Below are 18,355 nucleotides of genomic sequence, written 5' to 3' on the forward strand. Positions count from 1 at the left end.
CCCACAAATGTGGGAAGATTTAGGTGACCTGACTTGTCCTGCAAACCTCTGAGGGTTTTTTATTTTCTTTTGTGGGTGCGCATAAGTTAAACCATGGGTAGGCAAACTAAGGCCTGGGGGCCGGATCCGGCCTAATCGCCTTCTAAATCCGGCCTGCGGATGGTCCGGGAATCAGTGTGTTTTTACATGAGTAGAATGTGTGCTTTTATTTAAAATGCATCTCTGGGTTATTTGTGGGGCATAGGAATTCATTCACCCCCCCCCATATAGTCTGGCCCCCGCACAAGGTCTGAGGGACAGTGGACCGGCCCCCTGCTGAAAAAGTGTGCTGACCCCTGAGTTAAACCATGGAGGAGTTTTCCTTAGCAGGAGGGAAATGGTGTAAAGCTGTGAAGTTTTCCTCCGCAGCTTGAGTGCGTTGCCCACAACCTTTGCGTCCTGAGAGAGGTGGCTTTTGGGAGAAGGTTATGGGTTGCCTTCTGTTGGTTCAGCATCTTCTCTCAAAGATGCGATGCTGCACTGGGGACGTTAGGTACCCCTGAAGCTCCATGGTACGCATTTGCCGGTGTGAGCTGCACTAACCCCAAACCCCTCACATCATCCCTCCAACGTTAGGAAAGGGGGGAAGGGCTATGAACTGCATGGCCTAAGGTGGTGTTGGGGGGGTCCATCACCTGCCCCTTTTCAAAATAAATGGCAGCCAAGCAACACGTGTTTGTTTTGTAAATCCTCTCAGAAGCCTTGCGGGCCTCTTATTTCTCTTCTCCTCTTGCTTTTCTTATGATCTGTAATTCTTGCTTTCTTTCTGTTAACTATCCATATTTATGCTTTGCTTTTCGAAGTTCCCTATCTCCCTTCTGTGTGTGGAAAAAAGGATTAAGATATAATTACTATAATAGAGGACTTTGGGTTTACTTTTCCTTATTCTTTTTCTACCTCTTCAGTTTCTTTTTCTGCTTCTTCTCGCTTCTTTCCAAATGATCTTCTTTAGATTGGTTTGGTTTTATTGTATTTTAGGTTGGAAAGTCTCAGTAAACATTATTCTAAAGAGAAAGAGAGAGAGACGCCTTGCGTGCCTCTCGCTGGCATCATGCGGAGGTTTGGAATTCCCACAGACGGCTGGGCATGTGTCTTATCATGCCCTGTGCCAGATAAACCTGCCATGTGCGGAAAAGTGTTGCTGGGAATTTTATGGAAGACTCTTCCTGGAACAGTGATATATAGGGTGCTTGCAAAAGGTGCGTAGCAGTCGATAGGAGGGGCATAGGAAATTCCTTCCGTACCCTGTCCTACCCTTGCTGGGCCAGACAGGTCCAGATATTGTGTTTAGCATTATGCGCATCATGCTTGAACCTGGCCACTGAAGTATCCCGCTCCCTAAGCAGAAGAACCGCTTTCAGAAACTGTGTCCTTCCATTTCATTCCAGCCTGCCAGGACAAAAGCGATTCCTCCTTATTAAAGTCTGTTGTTGACCAGAGGCCCAGAGCCTCTGGCATCTTCTGATTTGCCCCTGTAAGTTGCATTTGCCCAACTTCTGTTGTCTATTCTCCGACAACCTCTGGGTTAGATTACTGTAGAGCATTATACATGGGGCAGCCTTTGAAGATGGTTCAGAATCAGCAGCTGGTGCAGAATTCAGCGGCTGGATTGCTGACTGGGGCAAAACAGTCTCAACTTATAACAACAACAACAACTGTAGCCTTTCTAGGCCCTTTTAACCATGGGTAGGAAAGCGTTGCGCCCGGGGAGAGACGAAAAGAGTCAAACGACACCAAGGGGTTAAATCCAGAGAAAGAGCTTTATTCTGCCATGGGGGGGGGGGCAGAAGGAGCAAGTGTGATAACTCACAAACAAGCACGAGTTCACAGCCATTTGCACAGAGTATATATTCCCCTCCAATTCCCTCCTCTTTCTCCCCCTCTTCAGGAGTCCTGCCCCATGTGTTTCCTGAGCATGAACAGAAAGCTCCTGTCTTGGGACTCTTTTGGACTCTTCCCAGGAAAGGGGGTGAGAAGCCAAGGGGGCCGAGGAGCCTTGCGGTTCAGCATGTCCAAGATGTTGCAACTGAATGAGATAAAAGTCAGTTCCCAGGCTGGCTCTGACAGAGCCTATTCATTAGCTTTTTGAAGCCTTCTCATACTGATAAAAGTACAGTGGTGCCCCACAAGACGAATGTCTCGCAAGACAGAAAACTCGCTAGACGAAAGAGTTTTCTGTTTTGGAGGTGCTTCACAAAACGAATTTCCTATGGGCTTGCTTCGCAAGACGAAAATGTCTTCCAGCCCATGGGCCTTAGGTTACCGACCTGTGGCTTAGAGTGTGGTGCAGATATAATGCCAAGGTTGCAGGTTCGGGACAGCTGCGTGTTCCTATATTGCAGGGACGAGATGATCCTTCCAGCTCTATGACTGCGGGGCCTTCTGGTTGATGTACGGCTGTTACCAGCCGGGGGTGGATGGGTAGGGGTTAACTGAGAAAAATCCTCTTGTGGGATTCAGCTTCCTGCTGATTTGGTTGGAGATGGGTTTTCTGCAAGCCCTGCCAGGAGAAGAAAGGGAAATGTTAGCTCCACCGTTCACATTAGGGCACTAAATGGGCACTTAGCAACGCAGGGTGAGGCCAAATCACATGGGCTGATGCAGAGCTTGATTCAGTATTTCCATAAAACCCTGTGTCTTTTCCCCCCTGAATTAAGATTGGATGCACACATTTAATTCTTATGCTGAGAAGAGTTTCTTACATAGGCGTTTTGTGTTCCTCTTTATTTAGAGCACACGGAGGCACAAGCCACTTCCTCAGAGGATGTGTGCCTTTGTGTCTGCTCAGAATTAAGCCAAATTGAGTCTGGTGGAGTTCCCTTCCACAAAGGACATCGGTTTGCAGCCTAATTTATTATTGTGGTTTTCTTAAAATGAGCAAATGTCTGTGTTGTGGCTGTAGGCATCCTGCCCATGTTTTCTCAAAAGCAAATTCTACTTGATGTGAACAGGGGCAAGGCAAATAAGTGGCCTTCTCCCCTAGTTCCTCAAACATAACTGATTTGTTTGAGCCAGACAGCAGGTCATTGATGTTATAGATGTCACTAAGGTGGCAATAAAGTAAAGGTAAAGGGACCCCTGACCATTAGCTCCAGTCGTGACCGACTCTGGGGTTGCGGCGCTCATCTCGCTCTATGGGCCGAGGGAGCCGGCGTTTGTCCGCAGACAGCTTCCGGGTCATGTGGCCAGCATGACTAAGCCGCTTCTGGCGAACCAGAGCAGGACACGGAAATGCCGTTTACCTTCCCACCTATTTATCTACTTGCACTTTGACGTGCTTTCGAACTGCTAGGTTGGCAAGAGCAGGAACCGAGCAACGGGAGCTCACCCTGTTGCAGGGATTTGAACCGCCGACCCTCTGATCGGCAAGTCCTGAGCTCTGTGGTTTAACCTACAGCGCCACCCACGTCCAAGGAAATTCCGAGGGCTAAATACTTAAAGAATACCCAAGGTGGCAATAGACCCAGGGTATTCTTTAAGTATTTAGCCCTCGGAATTTCATATAACTTACAGTACAACTTAGAATGAACAGTGTCCTCAACTGACTGACATCCACAGATACGGATTCTCTGGGGATGTTTTTCTATCATACTTCCAAGAAGTTGGTCTTCATTGTCTGGAACTTCCAGGTTACAAACGCCATGCGAAGGGCAAGGGGAAATAATCTCAACCAGACAATCAAATTCAATCAAATATAGGCCTCGTTTTATTTCAACTCATTTTGTGGCACGTGACAAGTTGGCCCTCTGTCCCTTCGCTGTAAAACAGAGACTATATGACTGATCTGTTGTGAAGGCAAACGAAATAAAAGCTTGGAAAACGCTTATTGGTTCCTACATTCAGGGCTGGGGAGGGAGACATGGAGCTAGTCCTCATTAACTTGACGATAAGCTGGCAATAAACCCTAAAACAAACAAATGAAACATATTGTGTTCCAACTAGAATGGGGAATATGCCAAATGTTGGGTAGATTGCTGATGCGGCTCATGTTTAGCCAGCAGATCGCCCATGTTGAAGATCTAGGTTGGGGTTTTATCCTGACTAGATGGAATCATAGAACTGTAGAGTTGGAAGGGACCCGGGGGTCATCTAGTCCAACCCCCTGCCATGAAGGAATGTCATATTGTCAAGAAGTACTATGTTTTTGCAGACGCTCCAAGGGTTCCTATTTTCCAGGGCCAGTGCAAGTAGATAAATAGATACCACTGCGACGGGAAGGTAAACGGCGTTTCCGTGCACTCTGGCTTCCGTCATGCTGTTCTGTTGCACCAGAAGCAGTTTAGTCCTGCATGGGCCAGCTCTGTCGGCCAGTAAAGTGAGATAAGCGCTGCAACCCCAGAGTTGGTCGAGGGAGCCGGCGTACAGCTTCCGGGTCATGTGGCCAGCATGACTAAGCCGCTTCTGGCGAACCAGAGCAGCACACGGAAATGCTGTTTACCTTCCCGCCGGAGCAGTATCTATTTATCTACTTGCACTTTGATGTGCTTTCGAACTGCTAGGTTGGCAGGGACCGAGCACCGGGAGCTCACCCTGTCGCGGAGATTCGAACCGCCGACCTTCTGATCGGCAAGCCCTAGGCTCTGTGGTTTAACCCACAGCGCCACTCGCATACCTGTCATGCATAGGATGTGCCATTTTGGGAATAGGATGCTGGCTCAGGTGGGCCTCTGGCCTGATCCAGCCGGCCACTTCTAAGGTCCTTATCTTCCCTCTCTCTTCCTCCAGCTCCTTGCACAGGGGGCAGAGAAGGAAGAATTGCACTAGCTTCTAGCCTGTGGCTTTCCTTGCCCTTTGAACCCATCCCAGCAACTGGGGTGGAAAAGTTTTTAACTACAGGGAGGAGATTTTTCTCTCTCGTCTGCCTCCAGCCATTGCCAAGGGGGAGTGGCAGATGCCCTTTTCAGAGATGCCAAGCGCACTGTTTTGTCTCCCGGCCTGCGCAACTGTTTAGTTTTGCCACCCAGGCAGAATTTAAATTTATCCCCTTGGCCGGTGGCCAGGATCGGACGGTAGAAAGCCTCGTCGGGAGGGGGAAATCCAGCAGCATTGTGTGAGTGTGTGCTTGTCACATGAGGCACATCTATGCGCTGGAACTCCACCGGAGAGCGGCTCCGTGCGTGCACTGCGTGAAAAACGGCCGCGTGCGACGGAAACCGGCGCCTTTCCTCCCAGGGGAAGAGGCCTTGGCACACCAGAGACAACTGCCTCTTGGCGCCAGGGCTTGTGAGCACAGCAAGCCTGCTAAAGTCACAAACGGGAAACCTCTAAGTGCAGGAAAACTGTGCCAAAGAACATCAGGTCTATAAAACGTCCAGTAATGAAAAGGTAAGTACATAAGGGACTGTCTGTTTTTTGACCTATAATATACTGTCACGTGCTGGTGTGCTGGATGGAAGCACATCCTCACTCTTGAGGGTCACACGCAAAAAAGAAAAGAGGCCATCCTGGAAAACGATGCGTTGCAGGGGGTTGGTCTAGATGACCGCTGGGGATCCCTTCCGACTCTGCAAATCTATGATTCTGTAGTTCTTAGAAGCAGAGACCTAGCAAAGATACTGCACTGCTGTGATGAAAACAGCAGTTCCTGGGCCATTGCACAGAATGAGCCAGGAAAGAAATGGGTAAAATCCTTTAGAAGGGACCCATCTCTCACATCATGCAGTGTTTATGGCTAGGTTTACCCATGCCCACAAGAAAGAGGTGTAGGAAGGGATTGTACCGCTTCATGCTACTGCTTTCAAATGCTTCTCCATTTTTTTAAAAAACTCCTTGCAAGCTGAGAACTAAACCGCCTTGGTCCAGTGTACCTAAAGGAGCGTCTCCACCCCCATTGTTCTGCCCAGACACTGAGGTCCAGCGCCGAGGGTCTTCTGGCGGTTCCCTCACTGCGAGAAGCTAAGCTACAGGGAACCAGGCAGAGGGCCTTCTCAGTGGTGGCACCCACCCTGTGGAACGCCCTCCCATCAGATGTCAAAGAGATAAACAACTACCTGACATTTAGAAGACATCTGAAGGCAGCCCTGTTCAGGGAAGTTTTTAATGTGTGACATTTTGATGTATTTTTCATCTTTGTTGGAAGCCGCCCAGAGTGGCTGGGGAAACCCAGCCAGATGGGCGGGGTACAAATAATAAATTTTTTTTTATTATTATTATTATTATTATTATTATTATTATTATTACAGTGGTACCTCAGGTTACAGGCGCTTCAGGTTACGTCTTTTAGGGTTGCGTATGTGCAGGAACACTAAATTGCACTTCGTGCGGCACTGCGGGTTGCGAATGCTGTGGGTTGCGAATGTGCCTCCCACACGGATCGCGTTCGCAACCCGAGGTTCCACTGTATTATTAACTAGCAGATCAGGAGTGGCTAAACTTTTGTGTCCTGAAGGCTGTTTGCATCGTTTGCCAACCCCTCTGGGGCCGGCAAACGCCACAGCGCTCAGATCAGCGGAAAAGTTTTAATTTCACTCTCCGCCTCTCCCCGTATGAACCCTGCGCTCATCACCTAAGGGCCTTCCTTGTGTGCCTCCTCCACGGGAGGTCCAGAGGGTGGCAACACAAGAACGGGGCCTTTTCTGCGGTGGCTCCCCGCTTGTGGGATGCTGTTGCCAGGGAGGCTGGCCTGGCGCCTTCATTCCATATCTTTAGGCGCCAGGCAAAATCTTTCCTCTTCAACCACACTTTGGGCTATTTAAACAATCTATGGTCTATTAAATGTGTCCGGGGCCCGGTTATAAATAATAATTTTAATTATAAATAATGCTCCGAGACAGGATTTCCTGCCACCTGAAATTTTCAAGACTGCTGGAATTTGTTAACGAGAAGCTCGTTTATGTGTCCAAATTATACAGCCTGTATACCATGTGGGAGGAAATTTAGCATTATAGTTCATATATTTATTGACTGCCCCTGGGCTGGGGCAGTCAATAAACTTGAATAAACTCAAGCAGGCAATGATCTGGTTTGCAGATGGCCACAACTTTATTGATTGCAGATACAGGTGGATTTTTGGCTCAAGCATTGGGTTTATGTCCGTTCCAGCCCCCGCCCCCAGACAAAAATAGTAATTATTTAATTTTCTTAAGGTAAGGGAACTCAGTTCCCCGGAGTTTTTGCTCCCCCCAAAAATCCTGCTAAGAACCACAGACTCATCAGCTTGACTGATGTATTGGCCAAAATGTCTGCTAAGTACCTCCTGCAAAGATTGGAGGGTCATTATCGTATACCGGTAGTAGTAGGCCAGGCAGGTTTCAAGGAAGGGAATTTCCTTTGGTAATTGCTTCTCGCTCAGCCATTTGATAATGGAAAGCTGCAGCAGAACCTGCACAGCTTTTTACAGCTTTTATTGACTTAATTGCTGCTTTTGCTTCCATAAATAGAAGTCATCTCTGGGATAAATTATTAAACGCCAATATTGATTCGAGACTTGAGTTTTTAAGTAGTGTGCTTCAGCACACAAATGCGTCCGAAGGTTCGAACAGGCTCTCGCACATGGGTAGGCAAACTAAGGCCCGGGGGCCGAATCCGGCCCAATCGCCTTCTCAATCTGGCCCACAGACGGTCCGGGAATAACCTTTTTTTTTCATGAGTAGAATGTGTGCTTTTATTTAAAATGCATCTCTGGGTTATTTGTGGGGCTTAGGAATTCGTTCATTCCCCCCCCCCAAAAAAAAATATATAGTCCGGCCCTCCACAAGGTCTGAGGGACAGTGGACCGGCCCCCTGCTGGAAAAGTTTGCTGACCCCTGCAGAAGAGATTCCTACATCTAAAGAAGCCCAAGAAGGCTGTGGTTTGTAGCCAGTGCGAGTCCTACTCAGAGTAGACCCGCTGGAATGAATGGGCATAATAATAATATTTTTTTTAATTTTTATCCTGCCCTTCCTGGTTCAGAAAACCGGGCAGGGTGGCTAAAAACAAATTTAAAACACTTAACTGTAATACAACATAGAAGCAACATAATATACAGTACAAAAGCATGAATGATCATAAAATTCAAAGTTCAAAAATCAATTTGGGGAAAATCCATCCAATAAACATTAGTCAGTCACCAGGGCTAGCTGGCTAAATCAGTCCTATTTGGCCCAGCGAGGAGGCCAGGGGAGAATTAGCTTTGGGGTCCGAGGAGACCAGGGGAGAATTAGCTTTGGGGTCCCAGAGTGGGTAATCTTCATAAAAGGGGAGGGGGAGGGAAGAGAAGGAAAATAAAAGATCAGGCTGAATTCAAATTAAATGCCAGGCGGAATAGCTTTGTCTTACAGGCCCGACGGAAGGAGGTTAAATCCTTAAATCCTTTGGGCCCTTGTCTCATGGGACAGAGCATTCCACCAGGTGGGAGCCATCACTGAAAAGGCCCTGGCCCTGGTGGAGGATAGTCTGAATTCCTTAGGGCTCGGGACCTCTATAAACTATGGTTATTCATGGACCTTAAGTCACTTACCCTATTAATTCCAGTGGGTTTACTCTGAGGAGACCTTAGTTGGCTACAAACCCGTGTTGTAGCTCCATTTTAACTTTTATATCAGCGATATAGTTTTGCATAATCAGAACTTTCATATGCCTAAGATTCTGGGCTGGCCTCTAAACATTTATGCCGGTGGTATGACTTTATTCTCACTATTGCAAGTTGGCACGAGACGATTACAGAGACTGCTTTGTGCTGTCCTGGCAGAAAACGACTGAGCTATTAAGAGTGCTAAATCCCGTGCCACTATTGCGGCCCGTGTTTTGTTAGCCCCAAAATGGAAAACGAGCGAAGTCTCAACTAAAGAAGAATGGCAACTTAAGCTGACAGAATATGTGCAGCTTGCAGACTTAACATATAGAATAAGAGAACAAGAAGAAATTATATTTAGAGAAGACTGGAAAACGTTTATTGAATATATGGTGGGAAATTGTGTACACTTGAAAACGTTGGCAGCATTAAGATAAATTCAACAGTGTAGATAAGTTTTGATAGATGTAATAATGGAATACTGAATGGTTTAGTTTTTGTAAAATATGCAGGGATTTATGATGTGCACCCCTAAGTGCAAGTAGATAAATAGGTACCGCTTTATAGCGGGAAGGTAAACGGCGTTTCCGTGTGCGGCGCTGGTGCTGGCTCGCCAGCTGCAGCTTCCTCACGCTGGCCACGTGACCCGGAAGTGTCTTCGGACGGCGCCGGCTCCTGGCCTCTTGAGCGAGATGAGCGCGCAACCCTAGAGTCGGACACGACTGGCCCGTACGGGCAGGGGTACCTTTACCTTTATGATGTGTAAAATGAACCATGGAAAGAGAAGGGAAATCGTTGATATTTTAAGGATGTTTAAATGAGTATTCTAAATTGTAAAACAGAATATATATACTGTGTGAGTGTCTGGAGGTGGTTGGAGGTTGAATCCTGACAAGACAGAAGTACTGTTTTGGGGGGATAGGAGGCGGGCAGGTGTGGAGGACTCCCTGGTCCTGAATGCGGTAACTGTGCCCCTTAAGGACCAGGTGCGCAGCCTGGGAGACGTTTTGGATTCACAGCTGTCCATGGAGGCGCAGGTCAACTCTGTGTCCAGGGCAGCTGTCTGCCAGCTCCATTTGGTACGCAGGCTGAGACCCTACCTGCCCGCGGACTGTCTCGCCAGAGTGGTGCATGCTCTAGTTATCTCCCACTTGGACTACTGCAATGCGCTCTACATGGGGCTACCTTTCAAGGTGACCCGGAAACTACAACTAATCCAGAATGCGGCAGCCAGACTGGTGGCTGGGGGCGGCCGCCGAGACCACATAACACCGGTCTTAAAAGACCTACATTGGCTCCCAGTACGTTTCTGAGCACAATTCAAAGTGTTGGTGCTGACGTTTAAAGCCCTAAACGGCCTCGGTCCAGTATATCTGAAGGAGCATCTCCACCCCATCGTTCTGCCCGGACACTGAGGTCCAGCACCAAGGACCTTCCTTTCAGTTCCCTCACTGCGAGAAACCAAGTTACAGGGAACCAGGCAGAGGGCCTTCTTCGTAGTGGCACCTGCCCTGTGGAACGCCCTCCCATCAGATGTCAAAGAGAACAACTACCAGACTTTTAGAAGACATCTGAAGGCAACTCTGTTTAGGGAAGCGTTTAATGTTTGATGTATTACGGTATTTTAATATTTTGTTGGAAGCCGCCCAGAGTGGCTGGGGAAGCCCAGCCAGATGGGCAGGGTATAAATAATAAATTATTCTAATATATGTATATACATGTATATGTATATGTATATGTATATGTATATGTATATGTATATGTATATGTATATGTATATAGATAGATAGATAGATAGATAGATTCTTTATTGTCATTACACAAGTGCAACATTGCACAGTGCAACGAAATTGGATGTCATCCCTTAAAAAAACAACAAAAGCAAAACAGCAACAACAACCAAACAAACCACATTCCAGCCACACCCACACCCACACCCATCAAACTCCCAGGTCACACTATCGAGTTACAGCATTCAAAAAGGCCACAGCTCTTGGATAGAAACTATTTTTCAGTCTATTTGTCCTTGACTTGATGTTTCTATATCTCCTGCCAGAAGGCAGTAGTGCAAACAGACTGTATCCCGGGTGAGATGCATCCTGCAGGATGTTGTTTGCTTTCCTAAGACAACGGGAACCGTACAGTTCTTCCAAAGATGGGAGAGGATGACCAATAATCCTTTGGGCTGTGGTTATGACCTTCTGGAGCACCTTCTTCTCCCTAGCTGTACAACTGGAGAACCAAGCACAAATACAGTATGTGAGAATGCTCTCTATGGAGCCTCGGTAGAAGGACACCAGCAGTTTCTCACTCAGATTGTTCTTCTTTAAAAGTCTGAGGAAATAAATTCTCTGCTGAGCCTTCTTCACCAGAGCAGTGGTATTTGCGCTCCAAGTCATGCCCTGATCGATAGTCACTCCCAAAAACCTGAATTCCGCCACCCTCTCCACCCGTTCCCCGTTGATATACAAGGGCTGAATGACCGCCTTTTTTGTCCTGTAATCCATCACCAATTCCTTGGTCTTAGCTGTATTAAGAGCCAGATTGTTCTCTCCACACCAAACACAGAGCCGCTCCACCTCGTCCCGATAGGCGGACTCATCCCCTCCTGAAATGAGCCCCACCACCGTAGTGTCATCAGCAAACTTGATGATTTTGTTGCTGGAATAGATGGCTGTACAGTCATACGTATAGAGAGTAAAGAGCAGGGGACTCAACACACAACCCTGTGGTGAGCCGGTGTTAAGGCTAAGGGCTTTGGACATATGTGACCCTACTCTAACCCTCTGAGAACGTTCTGACAAAAAATCCAAAACCCAGAGACAGGTGGAGTTGGAGAGTCCAATCGCCTCTAGCTTGGACACCAGTCTATGGGGGAGGATAGTGTTAAAAGCAGAGCTAAAATCCACAAACAGCAGCCTCACATAACTCCCCGGCTGCTCCAGATGGGACAGAGCAGCATGGAGAGTGGTGGTGATAGCGTCTTCTGTGGATCTATTTGCCCTGTATGCAAACTGGTAGTTGTCAAAAATTGGTGGAAGACAGGAAATAATGTGACGGCGCACCAGTTTCTCAAAGCACTTCATGATGATTGGAGTCAGTGCAACTGGTCTGTAGTCATTCAAACTACTGATTGTGGGTTTTTTAGGCAGAGGAACAATAGTTGACGACTTCAGGCAGGGTGGGACAATAGACTGGTGTAAGGACTTGTTGAAGATCTTAGTAAAGACCCTCGCCAGCTGATCCGCACAGCCCTTCAACACCTTTCCAGTGATGCCATCAGGTCCAGCAGCCTTCCTCGGATTCACCATCCTCAATACCTGTCTCACCTCGTGCTCCTCTACAGTGAATGAGGGGCCCCTATGGGCTGGTGGCTGTAATACCGACGTCTCAGGTGGCTCCCTCTCGAAGCGAGCAAAGAAGAGGTTAAGCTCCTCCGCCAGCAAAGGGTCACCGTCGACAGCACCAAGGTTAGGTTTATAGTTGGTAATATGCTGAATCCCCTGCCACATCTGTCTTGTGTTGTTGCTCCTTAAATTATCCTCAATCCTCTGTCTATAATCCAGTTTCGCCCGTCGAATACCCCTCTTCAAGTTTGCTCTTGCCACACTGTAAAGCTGCACCTCGCCCGACCTGAAAGCCCTGTTTCTTTCCCGCAACAGGCATTGGACCTCTCTATTCATCCAGGGTTTCTGATTGGGGTAAAACCGGATGGATTTATTTACTGTGACAGTGTCTGTGCAGTGATTGATATAGCACAGAACTGCCGCCGTGTGCTCCTCCAGGTCTGAACGATCGAAAATATCCCAATTGGTTCTCTCAAAACAGTCCTGCAGCTGGTGAATAGCACCTTCAGGCCAGATTTTAACAGTCCTTGATATTGTGGGAGCCCGTTTCCTGAGTGGGATATATGCTGGTACCAGGAACAGAGACATATGGTCGGACTGGCCCAAATGTGGCAACTGTAAAGCCCTATAGCCGTGATTTACATTCGAATAAACTTTATCCAGTGTCTTGTCCCCTCTTGTGGGACATTTCACATGCTGATAGAGCGTTGGGAGAATATGTATATGTATATGTATATATATAAAACGAGTGCTAAATCCAAAGAGGTGGATTTTGGAAAGAGAAAAACGTTTTACAGATGGCGCGAGTACTATGAATGGGATGATGTTTGCCATCTTTAATTATTACTAATAATGATTTTTATTTTCCACCCCATTCCTCAGCCCTTCCGAGCCTCACTCTCCCCTCTGCTCTTGCTTTCCAGGAAGGAGATGAAACCTTCGCGGTGCATCACTGTGGCTACTGCTTTGCTGAGTCTGGTTGCCCTCAAAGCCTACATTGAGTGGACTGTGGAGGAGGCCGAGAGGGTCCCGACCCCTCACGGGGGGCACGGCGTCCCGACCACGGCCCAGCCCTCCCAGGACGACTTGCCTGCCTTCACCCTGCAGCGCTTCAACGCTTCCTTGCACCAGCTGCGCCAGAGCATCCCTCGGACGAACGCCTACTGGAACGAGAAGCAGCACCAGATCTTCCAGGACTTGGACCACGGGCTGGTGAACACCTCGTGGAACGACTGTTCCGCCGGTCCCGAGGCAGCAAGCCGGGTGGCCAAAATCAGCGACTTCAGCTCCTATCCAGAACTTTACAGGAACTTCCTCCTCTACGATGAATGCCGGAACTTCTCTCTCTTGATCAACCAAGCGGGCAAGTGTTCCGGCACCAAGAACCGCACTTTCCTGCTCTTGGCTATCAAATCTCTGCCGGGGAATTTTGCCGCCCGCCAGGCCGTGCGGGACACGTGGGGGCGCGAGGGCGAGCCCGGAGGGTTGCCCGTCCGCACGGTCTTCTTGCTGGGCACGGCCCAGGGCCGCTTGGGGCCTCGACTCCAGAACCTGGTGGAGTACGAGAGCCAGAGCTACGGCGACATCTTGATGTGGGACTTTGAGGACACCTTCTTCAACTTGACCCTGAAGGACTTCCTCTTCCTCAGCTGGACCGCGGAGTACTGCCGGGATGTGCGCTACGTCCTCAAGGGGGACGACGACGTCTTCATCAACACGCCCAAGGTCTTGGAGTACCTGGGGTCTCTAGACGCCAACAAGATGCTCTACACGGGCCAAGTGATGGCCAACGCTTCGCCGTTCCGCATCCGCCGGAGCAAATACTACGTCCCCGAGTCGTATTACGTGGGGCCTTACCCGTCCTATGCGGGGGGCGGGGGGTATATCTTCTCGGGGCCGCTAGTCCGCTGGCTCCACCTCATCTCCCGACACATCGCGTTCTACCCCATCGACGATGTTTACACGGGCCTTTGCTTCCAAGCCCTGGGCATCCTCCCCGAGGCGCACCCGGGCTTCCTGACCTTTGACATCGCGGAAAAGGACCGCAGCGATCCTTGCGTTCACAGCAGGCTGCTGTTGGTCCACCGCCGCAGCCCCCAACAGACCTTCCAGCTGTGGAAGCAGATCACAGACCCGAACCTCAGCTGCTGAACGATGGGAGTCAGGAACAATGGGTTCGAGACGCTTCCTGCCGAGCGCTGAAGGCGGACGGAGGCAGATGTGGCGCAGCCTTCTGTGTCTTTGTTGGACATGAGGACCTCCGGTGTGCAGTTGAGGGAGGGAACGGCCTCCTTGAAAAGTCTGTGTGCGGAGAAAGGGCAGTTCCGAGTGGCGGCGCCACTCCACTGCCTTCATATTCTGCTTGGGCGCTTCCTAGAGGCAGGGGCCAGATACGAATACTGGGTCAGAGAGGCACCTCTCCTTAGGTTTCTGTTTTATGTCTGCTCTGGGGTGGCAGCAGGGAGAGGGGAGAGGTTGGCCGGTGGCGCAGCAGGCAGCCCGGTAGAAAGCAGAGGACCAGAGGGGCGTTTTTCTGAGGAGTGGTTCGGAAAGGGTGGTATTACAGTGGCAGAGGACACGTCTGGCTGCGTCAAGGCCCACCTTCAATCTCTTCGACTGGGGGTGGGGGTGGGGCCCTTTACTGCCAAAGGTCCGCATTCTCTTCCGTGCCATCTTCTGAGGGGCCGCATGCTGGCGGTAGGCGTGGCCAGAGGTACAAGTGGGTGGAGCAATGGGTGTAAATTTGGCCTTTGTACAGGAGGCAGGTTTCTACACCAACAGACGCCGCCTATCCTCCTCCTGGACAAGCAAAAGGTGTGATCGGAGTTCAAGGAGACATTTGTGGAATCATGGGAGAGTTGGAAGGGACCCCGAGGGTCATCTAGTCCAACCCCCTGCAATGCAGGTATCTCAATGAAGGCATCCATGACAGGTGGCCATCCATCTTCTGCTTAAAAGTCTCCTAGTAAGGAGGGTCCACCATCTTCCAAGGGAGACGGTTGCACTGTTGGAACAGCCGTTTGGGGTGTGAAAAAAGGCCAAAGTAGGGTATGGCTTGGAGACGGGGGGGTATGACCAAAGGAGAGTTCTTCCTGGTGTTTAGTCGGAATCTCCTTTCTTGTAACTTTAATAATAATAATAATAATAATAATAATTTATTTGTACCCCGCCTATCTGGCTGGGCTTCCCCACTCTGGGCTGCTTCCAACAAAGATTAAAAATACATTAAAATGTCACACATTAAAAACTTCCCTGAACAGGGCTGCCTTCAGATGTCTTCTAAATGTCAGGTAGCTGTTTATCTCTTTGACATCTGATGGGAGGGTGTTCCACAGGGCGGGCACCACTACCGAGAAGGCCCTATCCCTGGTTCCCTGTAACCTCACTTCTTGCAATGAAGGAACCGCCAGAAGGCCCTCGGCGCTGGACCTCAGTGTCCGGGCAGAACGATGGGGTTGGAGACGCTCCTTCAGGTATACTGGGCCGAGGCCGTTTAGGGCTTTAAAGGTCAACACCAACACTTTGAATTGTGCCCAGAAACATACTGGGAGCTAATGTAGGCCCTTTCAGGACCGGTGTTATGTGGTCTCGGCTGCCACCTCCCGTCACCACTCTAGCTGCCACATTCTGAATTGCAGTTTCCGGGTCACCTTCAAAGGTAGCCCTACATAGAGTGCATTGCAGTAGTCCAAGCGGGAGATAACTAGAGCATGCACCATTCTGGCGATACAGTCCCCAGGCAGGTAGGGTCTCAGCCTGCATACCAGATGGAGCTGGCAGACAGCTGCCCTGGACACAGAATTGACCTGCGCCTCCATGGACAGCTGTGTGAAGCCATGGGTTCAGCTCCTACCCTCCAGAGCAGGAGAAAAGAAGCTTGCTCCACCTTCTGTGTGGCATCCCTTGAGATATTTGAAGGTGGCTTTCATATCTCCTCTCAGTCTCCTCCTATCCAGGCTAAACATACTCAGCTCCCTCATCCGTTCTTCATAAGGCTTGGTTTCCAAACCCTTGATCATTTTGGTCGCCCTCCTCTGTTCACGTTCCAGCTTGTCCACATCCTTCTTAAATTGTGGCACCCAGAACTGGACACAGGACTCCAGGTGTGGTCTGACCAAGGCAGAATACAGTGGTACTGAGTTCCCTTGATCAAAACACTAGACTGTTGTTGATGCAGCCTAGAATAGCATTAGTACAGTGGTGCCTCGCAAGACGAAATTAATCCGTTCCGTTAGGCTCTTCGTATAGCGGTTTTTTCATCTTGCGAAGCAAGCCCATTGACAGCTTAGCGGATTAGCGCTATTAGCGGTTTAGCGGCTTTTAGCGATCAGCTGTTAAGCGGCTTATCAGCGGAACAGCTGACAAGCGGCTTAGCGGCTTAGGAAAAGGGGGAAAAAACCCGCAGGAACTCGCAAGACATTTCGTCTTGCGAAGCAAGCCCATAGGGAAATTCGTTTTGCGAAGCGCCTCCAAAACGGAAAACCCTTTCGTCTAGCGGGTTTTCCGTCTTGCGAGGCGTTCGTCTTGCGGGGCACCACTGTATTTTTTTGTATTTGCTGCTGCGTCACATTGTTGACTCAGATTAAACTTGTGGTCCATATAAAACACCCCAGTATCCTTTTTCACATGTACTGTTAGTAAACCAGGTGTCCCCCACCATGTTATATTTGCTCATCTAGTTCTTCCTGCCTGAAGTGCAGAACTTTACATTTGTCCGTATTGAAATTAATTTCCTTAGTTTTGGCCCAGTCCTCCAATCTGTTAAGGCCATCTTAGTGCGTGGGGAACAAATATCCAAGCTGCCATTGCCTTTAGAAAGAAACAAACCTAAACATGCAGAGGAGGGATGTGAAAATAAGGAGGGAGCAATTCTACTGCAAAGCTCAATGTTAGGGAATGATAAATTTTCAGATTTGGAAAGGCAAACAACTCTGACTCTTTCAGATCACCCAGGTTAAAAAACATTTGGAGGATCAACCCCTGCTAGAAACATTTTTCTGGTGTGAAGGTCTGCAGCCCTACCAGGGATGTCGCACTGATAGATTTCCTGCAATGGCAAGTGGGTTTGACTAGATGGCCCTTGGGTACTTACCTGTACATTTCAGGCGCTTGTCAAATTTGCTTTCAATCAAACTCTTTGATCACACAGTGGGATTCTTATACAGCTCATGTACCAGAGCTGGCTCAGCTAATCAGAAATATTAAAAATCCAACACGCAACTTGAATGCCGTTTTCTTCCCGCTGAAGCAAGGAGGGCTGCAGACATGCACAACCACTCAGGATCCTAAGGCTGCCATCTTTTTGTCCTGGCCTTTAGCAGGTTAGTACTTGGACACGTTGAAAAGAAGCGGGTGCAGCTTTTACGACACTTGCTGCAGAAAGACTTAAGTCAGGGGTCAGCAAACTTTTTCAGCAGGGGCCGGTCCACTGTCCCTCAGACCTTGTGGGGGGCCGGACTATATTTTGGGGAGGGAAATGATCGAATTCCTATGCCCCACAAATTACCCAGAGATGCATTTTAAATAAAAAGGACACATTCTACTCATGTAAAAACACGCTGATTCCCGGACCCTCTGGGGGCCGGATTTAGTAGGCAATTGGGCCAGATCCGGCCCCTGGGTCTTAGTTTGCCTACCCATGACTTAAGTGGTGCATAAACCTCTGCCTGGTTCACACCTGTCAGGCTGCTTTTAAAGGCTCAGGAGATGAGTCAGGTAAGAGTGGTACTAAGTCTGGGTTGGACTCTCGTTCTGCACCTTCATCACCCCAATGCCGGATCTGGGTACAGGCTGCGCAGATCCTGCTGAAGAGTTCTGTATTATCTGATGTGTTTACCCACCACAAGCATTTCCCCCCTAAGGTCTGTGGCTTGATCTCCAAGGCACTCAGAGAACCTGGGTGAACAAAGCCCAGCAAACTTGTCTATGCTATTGGCCTCCTAGTGTTTAAATACACCTTAAGGAAAAGTGTCCACCTTCATCAATGGCAAAAAAGAGGTGTTCTATGAAATCACAGGCTATTAGTGGCTGCCTTTTGGCTGCATCTTACACAGAAATTTGAGGGAGGTTCAGATGTTTCCATGTGATCTATTTAAAGAGCAGGGAAGACTATTCCTCCCACGCTGCAATGATGTACAGATATCATAATAAAATATGCCTCAGGTGCTGTGTATTGATCATGTGATTTGTGTCTGCCGTGGTTGGAAGTTATACTTGTTGCTGCTCTTTGGAAAGTATTTGCAAGTGCTTTTAAAATACCAGGCTAGTAATCTAGTGCCAAACTATTATTTTACAGCAAGGCAGTGGTTCCTAAACGATGGCGCAGCAGGGAGGCAAGCTGTTTTCAGTGTTGTGTTTTATAAACCAAAAAGTCTGCCTTTTGGCTGGGGCAAGCAGTCGAGGCAAAAAATGGAAGGGCGACAGGTGGTATCAAAGGGACAGAACAGGGTTGTAGACAGGAAAGCAGATGGCCAAAGC

The 18,355-nt window shown here is 48.8% G+C and overlaps 2 protein-coding genes across 6 annotated transcripts in view; one reads left to right on the forward strand and one right to left on the reverse strand.

Moving 5' to 3' along the window:
* Nucleotides 1-18,054, forward strand: part of B3GNT8 (UDP-GlcNAc:betaGal beta-1,3-N-acetylglucosaminyltransferase 8) — a 117,843-nt gene extending 99,789 nt beyond the window's left edge. For 4 of the 5 annotated variants that reach the window (XM_079985605.1, XM_079985608.1, XM_079985604.1 and 1 more), the window contains one exon: nt 12,802-18,054. In XM_079985605.1, the coding sequence (XP_079841731.1) occupies nt 12,802-14,029 (1,228 nt within the window). In that variant the 3' untranslated portion in view covers nt 14,030-18,054. Of the gene's footprint in view, nt 1-4,661; nt 5,365-12,801 lie in introns of those variants that run through there. The other variant, XM_079985607.1, reaches the window with a different exon arrangement.
* Nucleotides 1-18,355, reverse strand: part of BCKDHA (branched chain keto acid dehydrogenase E1 subunit alpha) — a 191,490-nt gene that overhangs the window by 160,158 nt on the left and 12,977 nt on the right. The gene's annotated exons all lie outside the window — the stretch shown is intronic.

This window comes from Podarcis cretensis (genome assembly GCF_951804945.1).
Source record: "Podarcis cretensis genome assembly, chromosome: 8".
Classification (NCBI taxonomy): domain Eukaryota; kingdom Metazoa; phylum Chordata; class Lepidosauria; order Squamata; family Lacertidae; genus Podarcis; species Podarcis cretensis.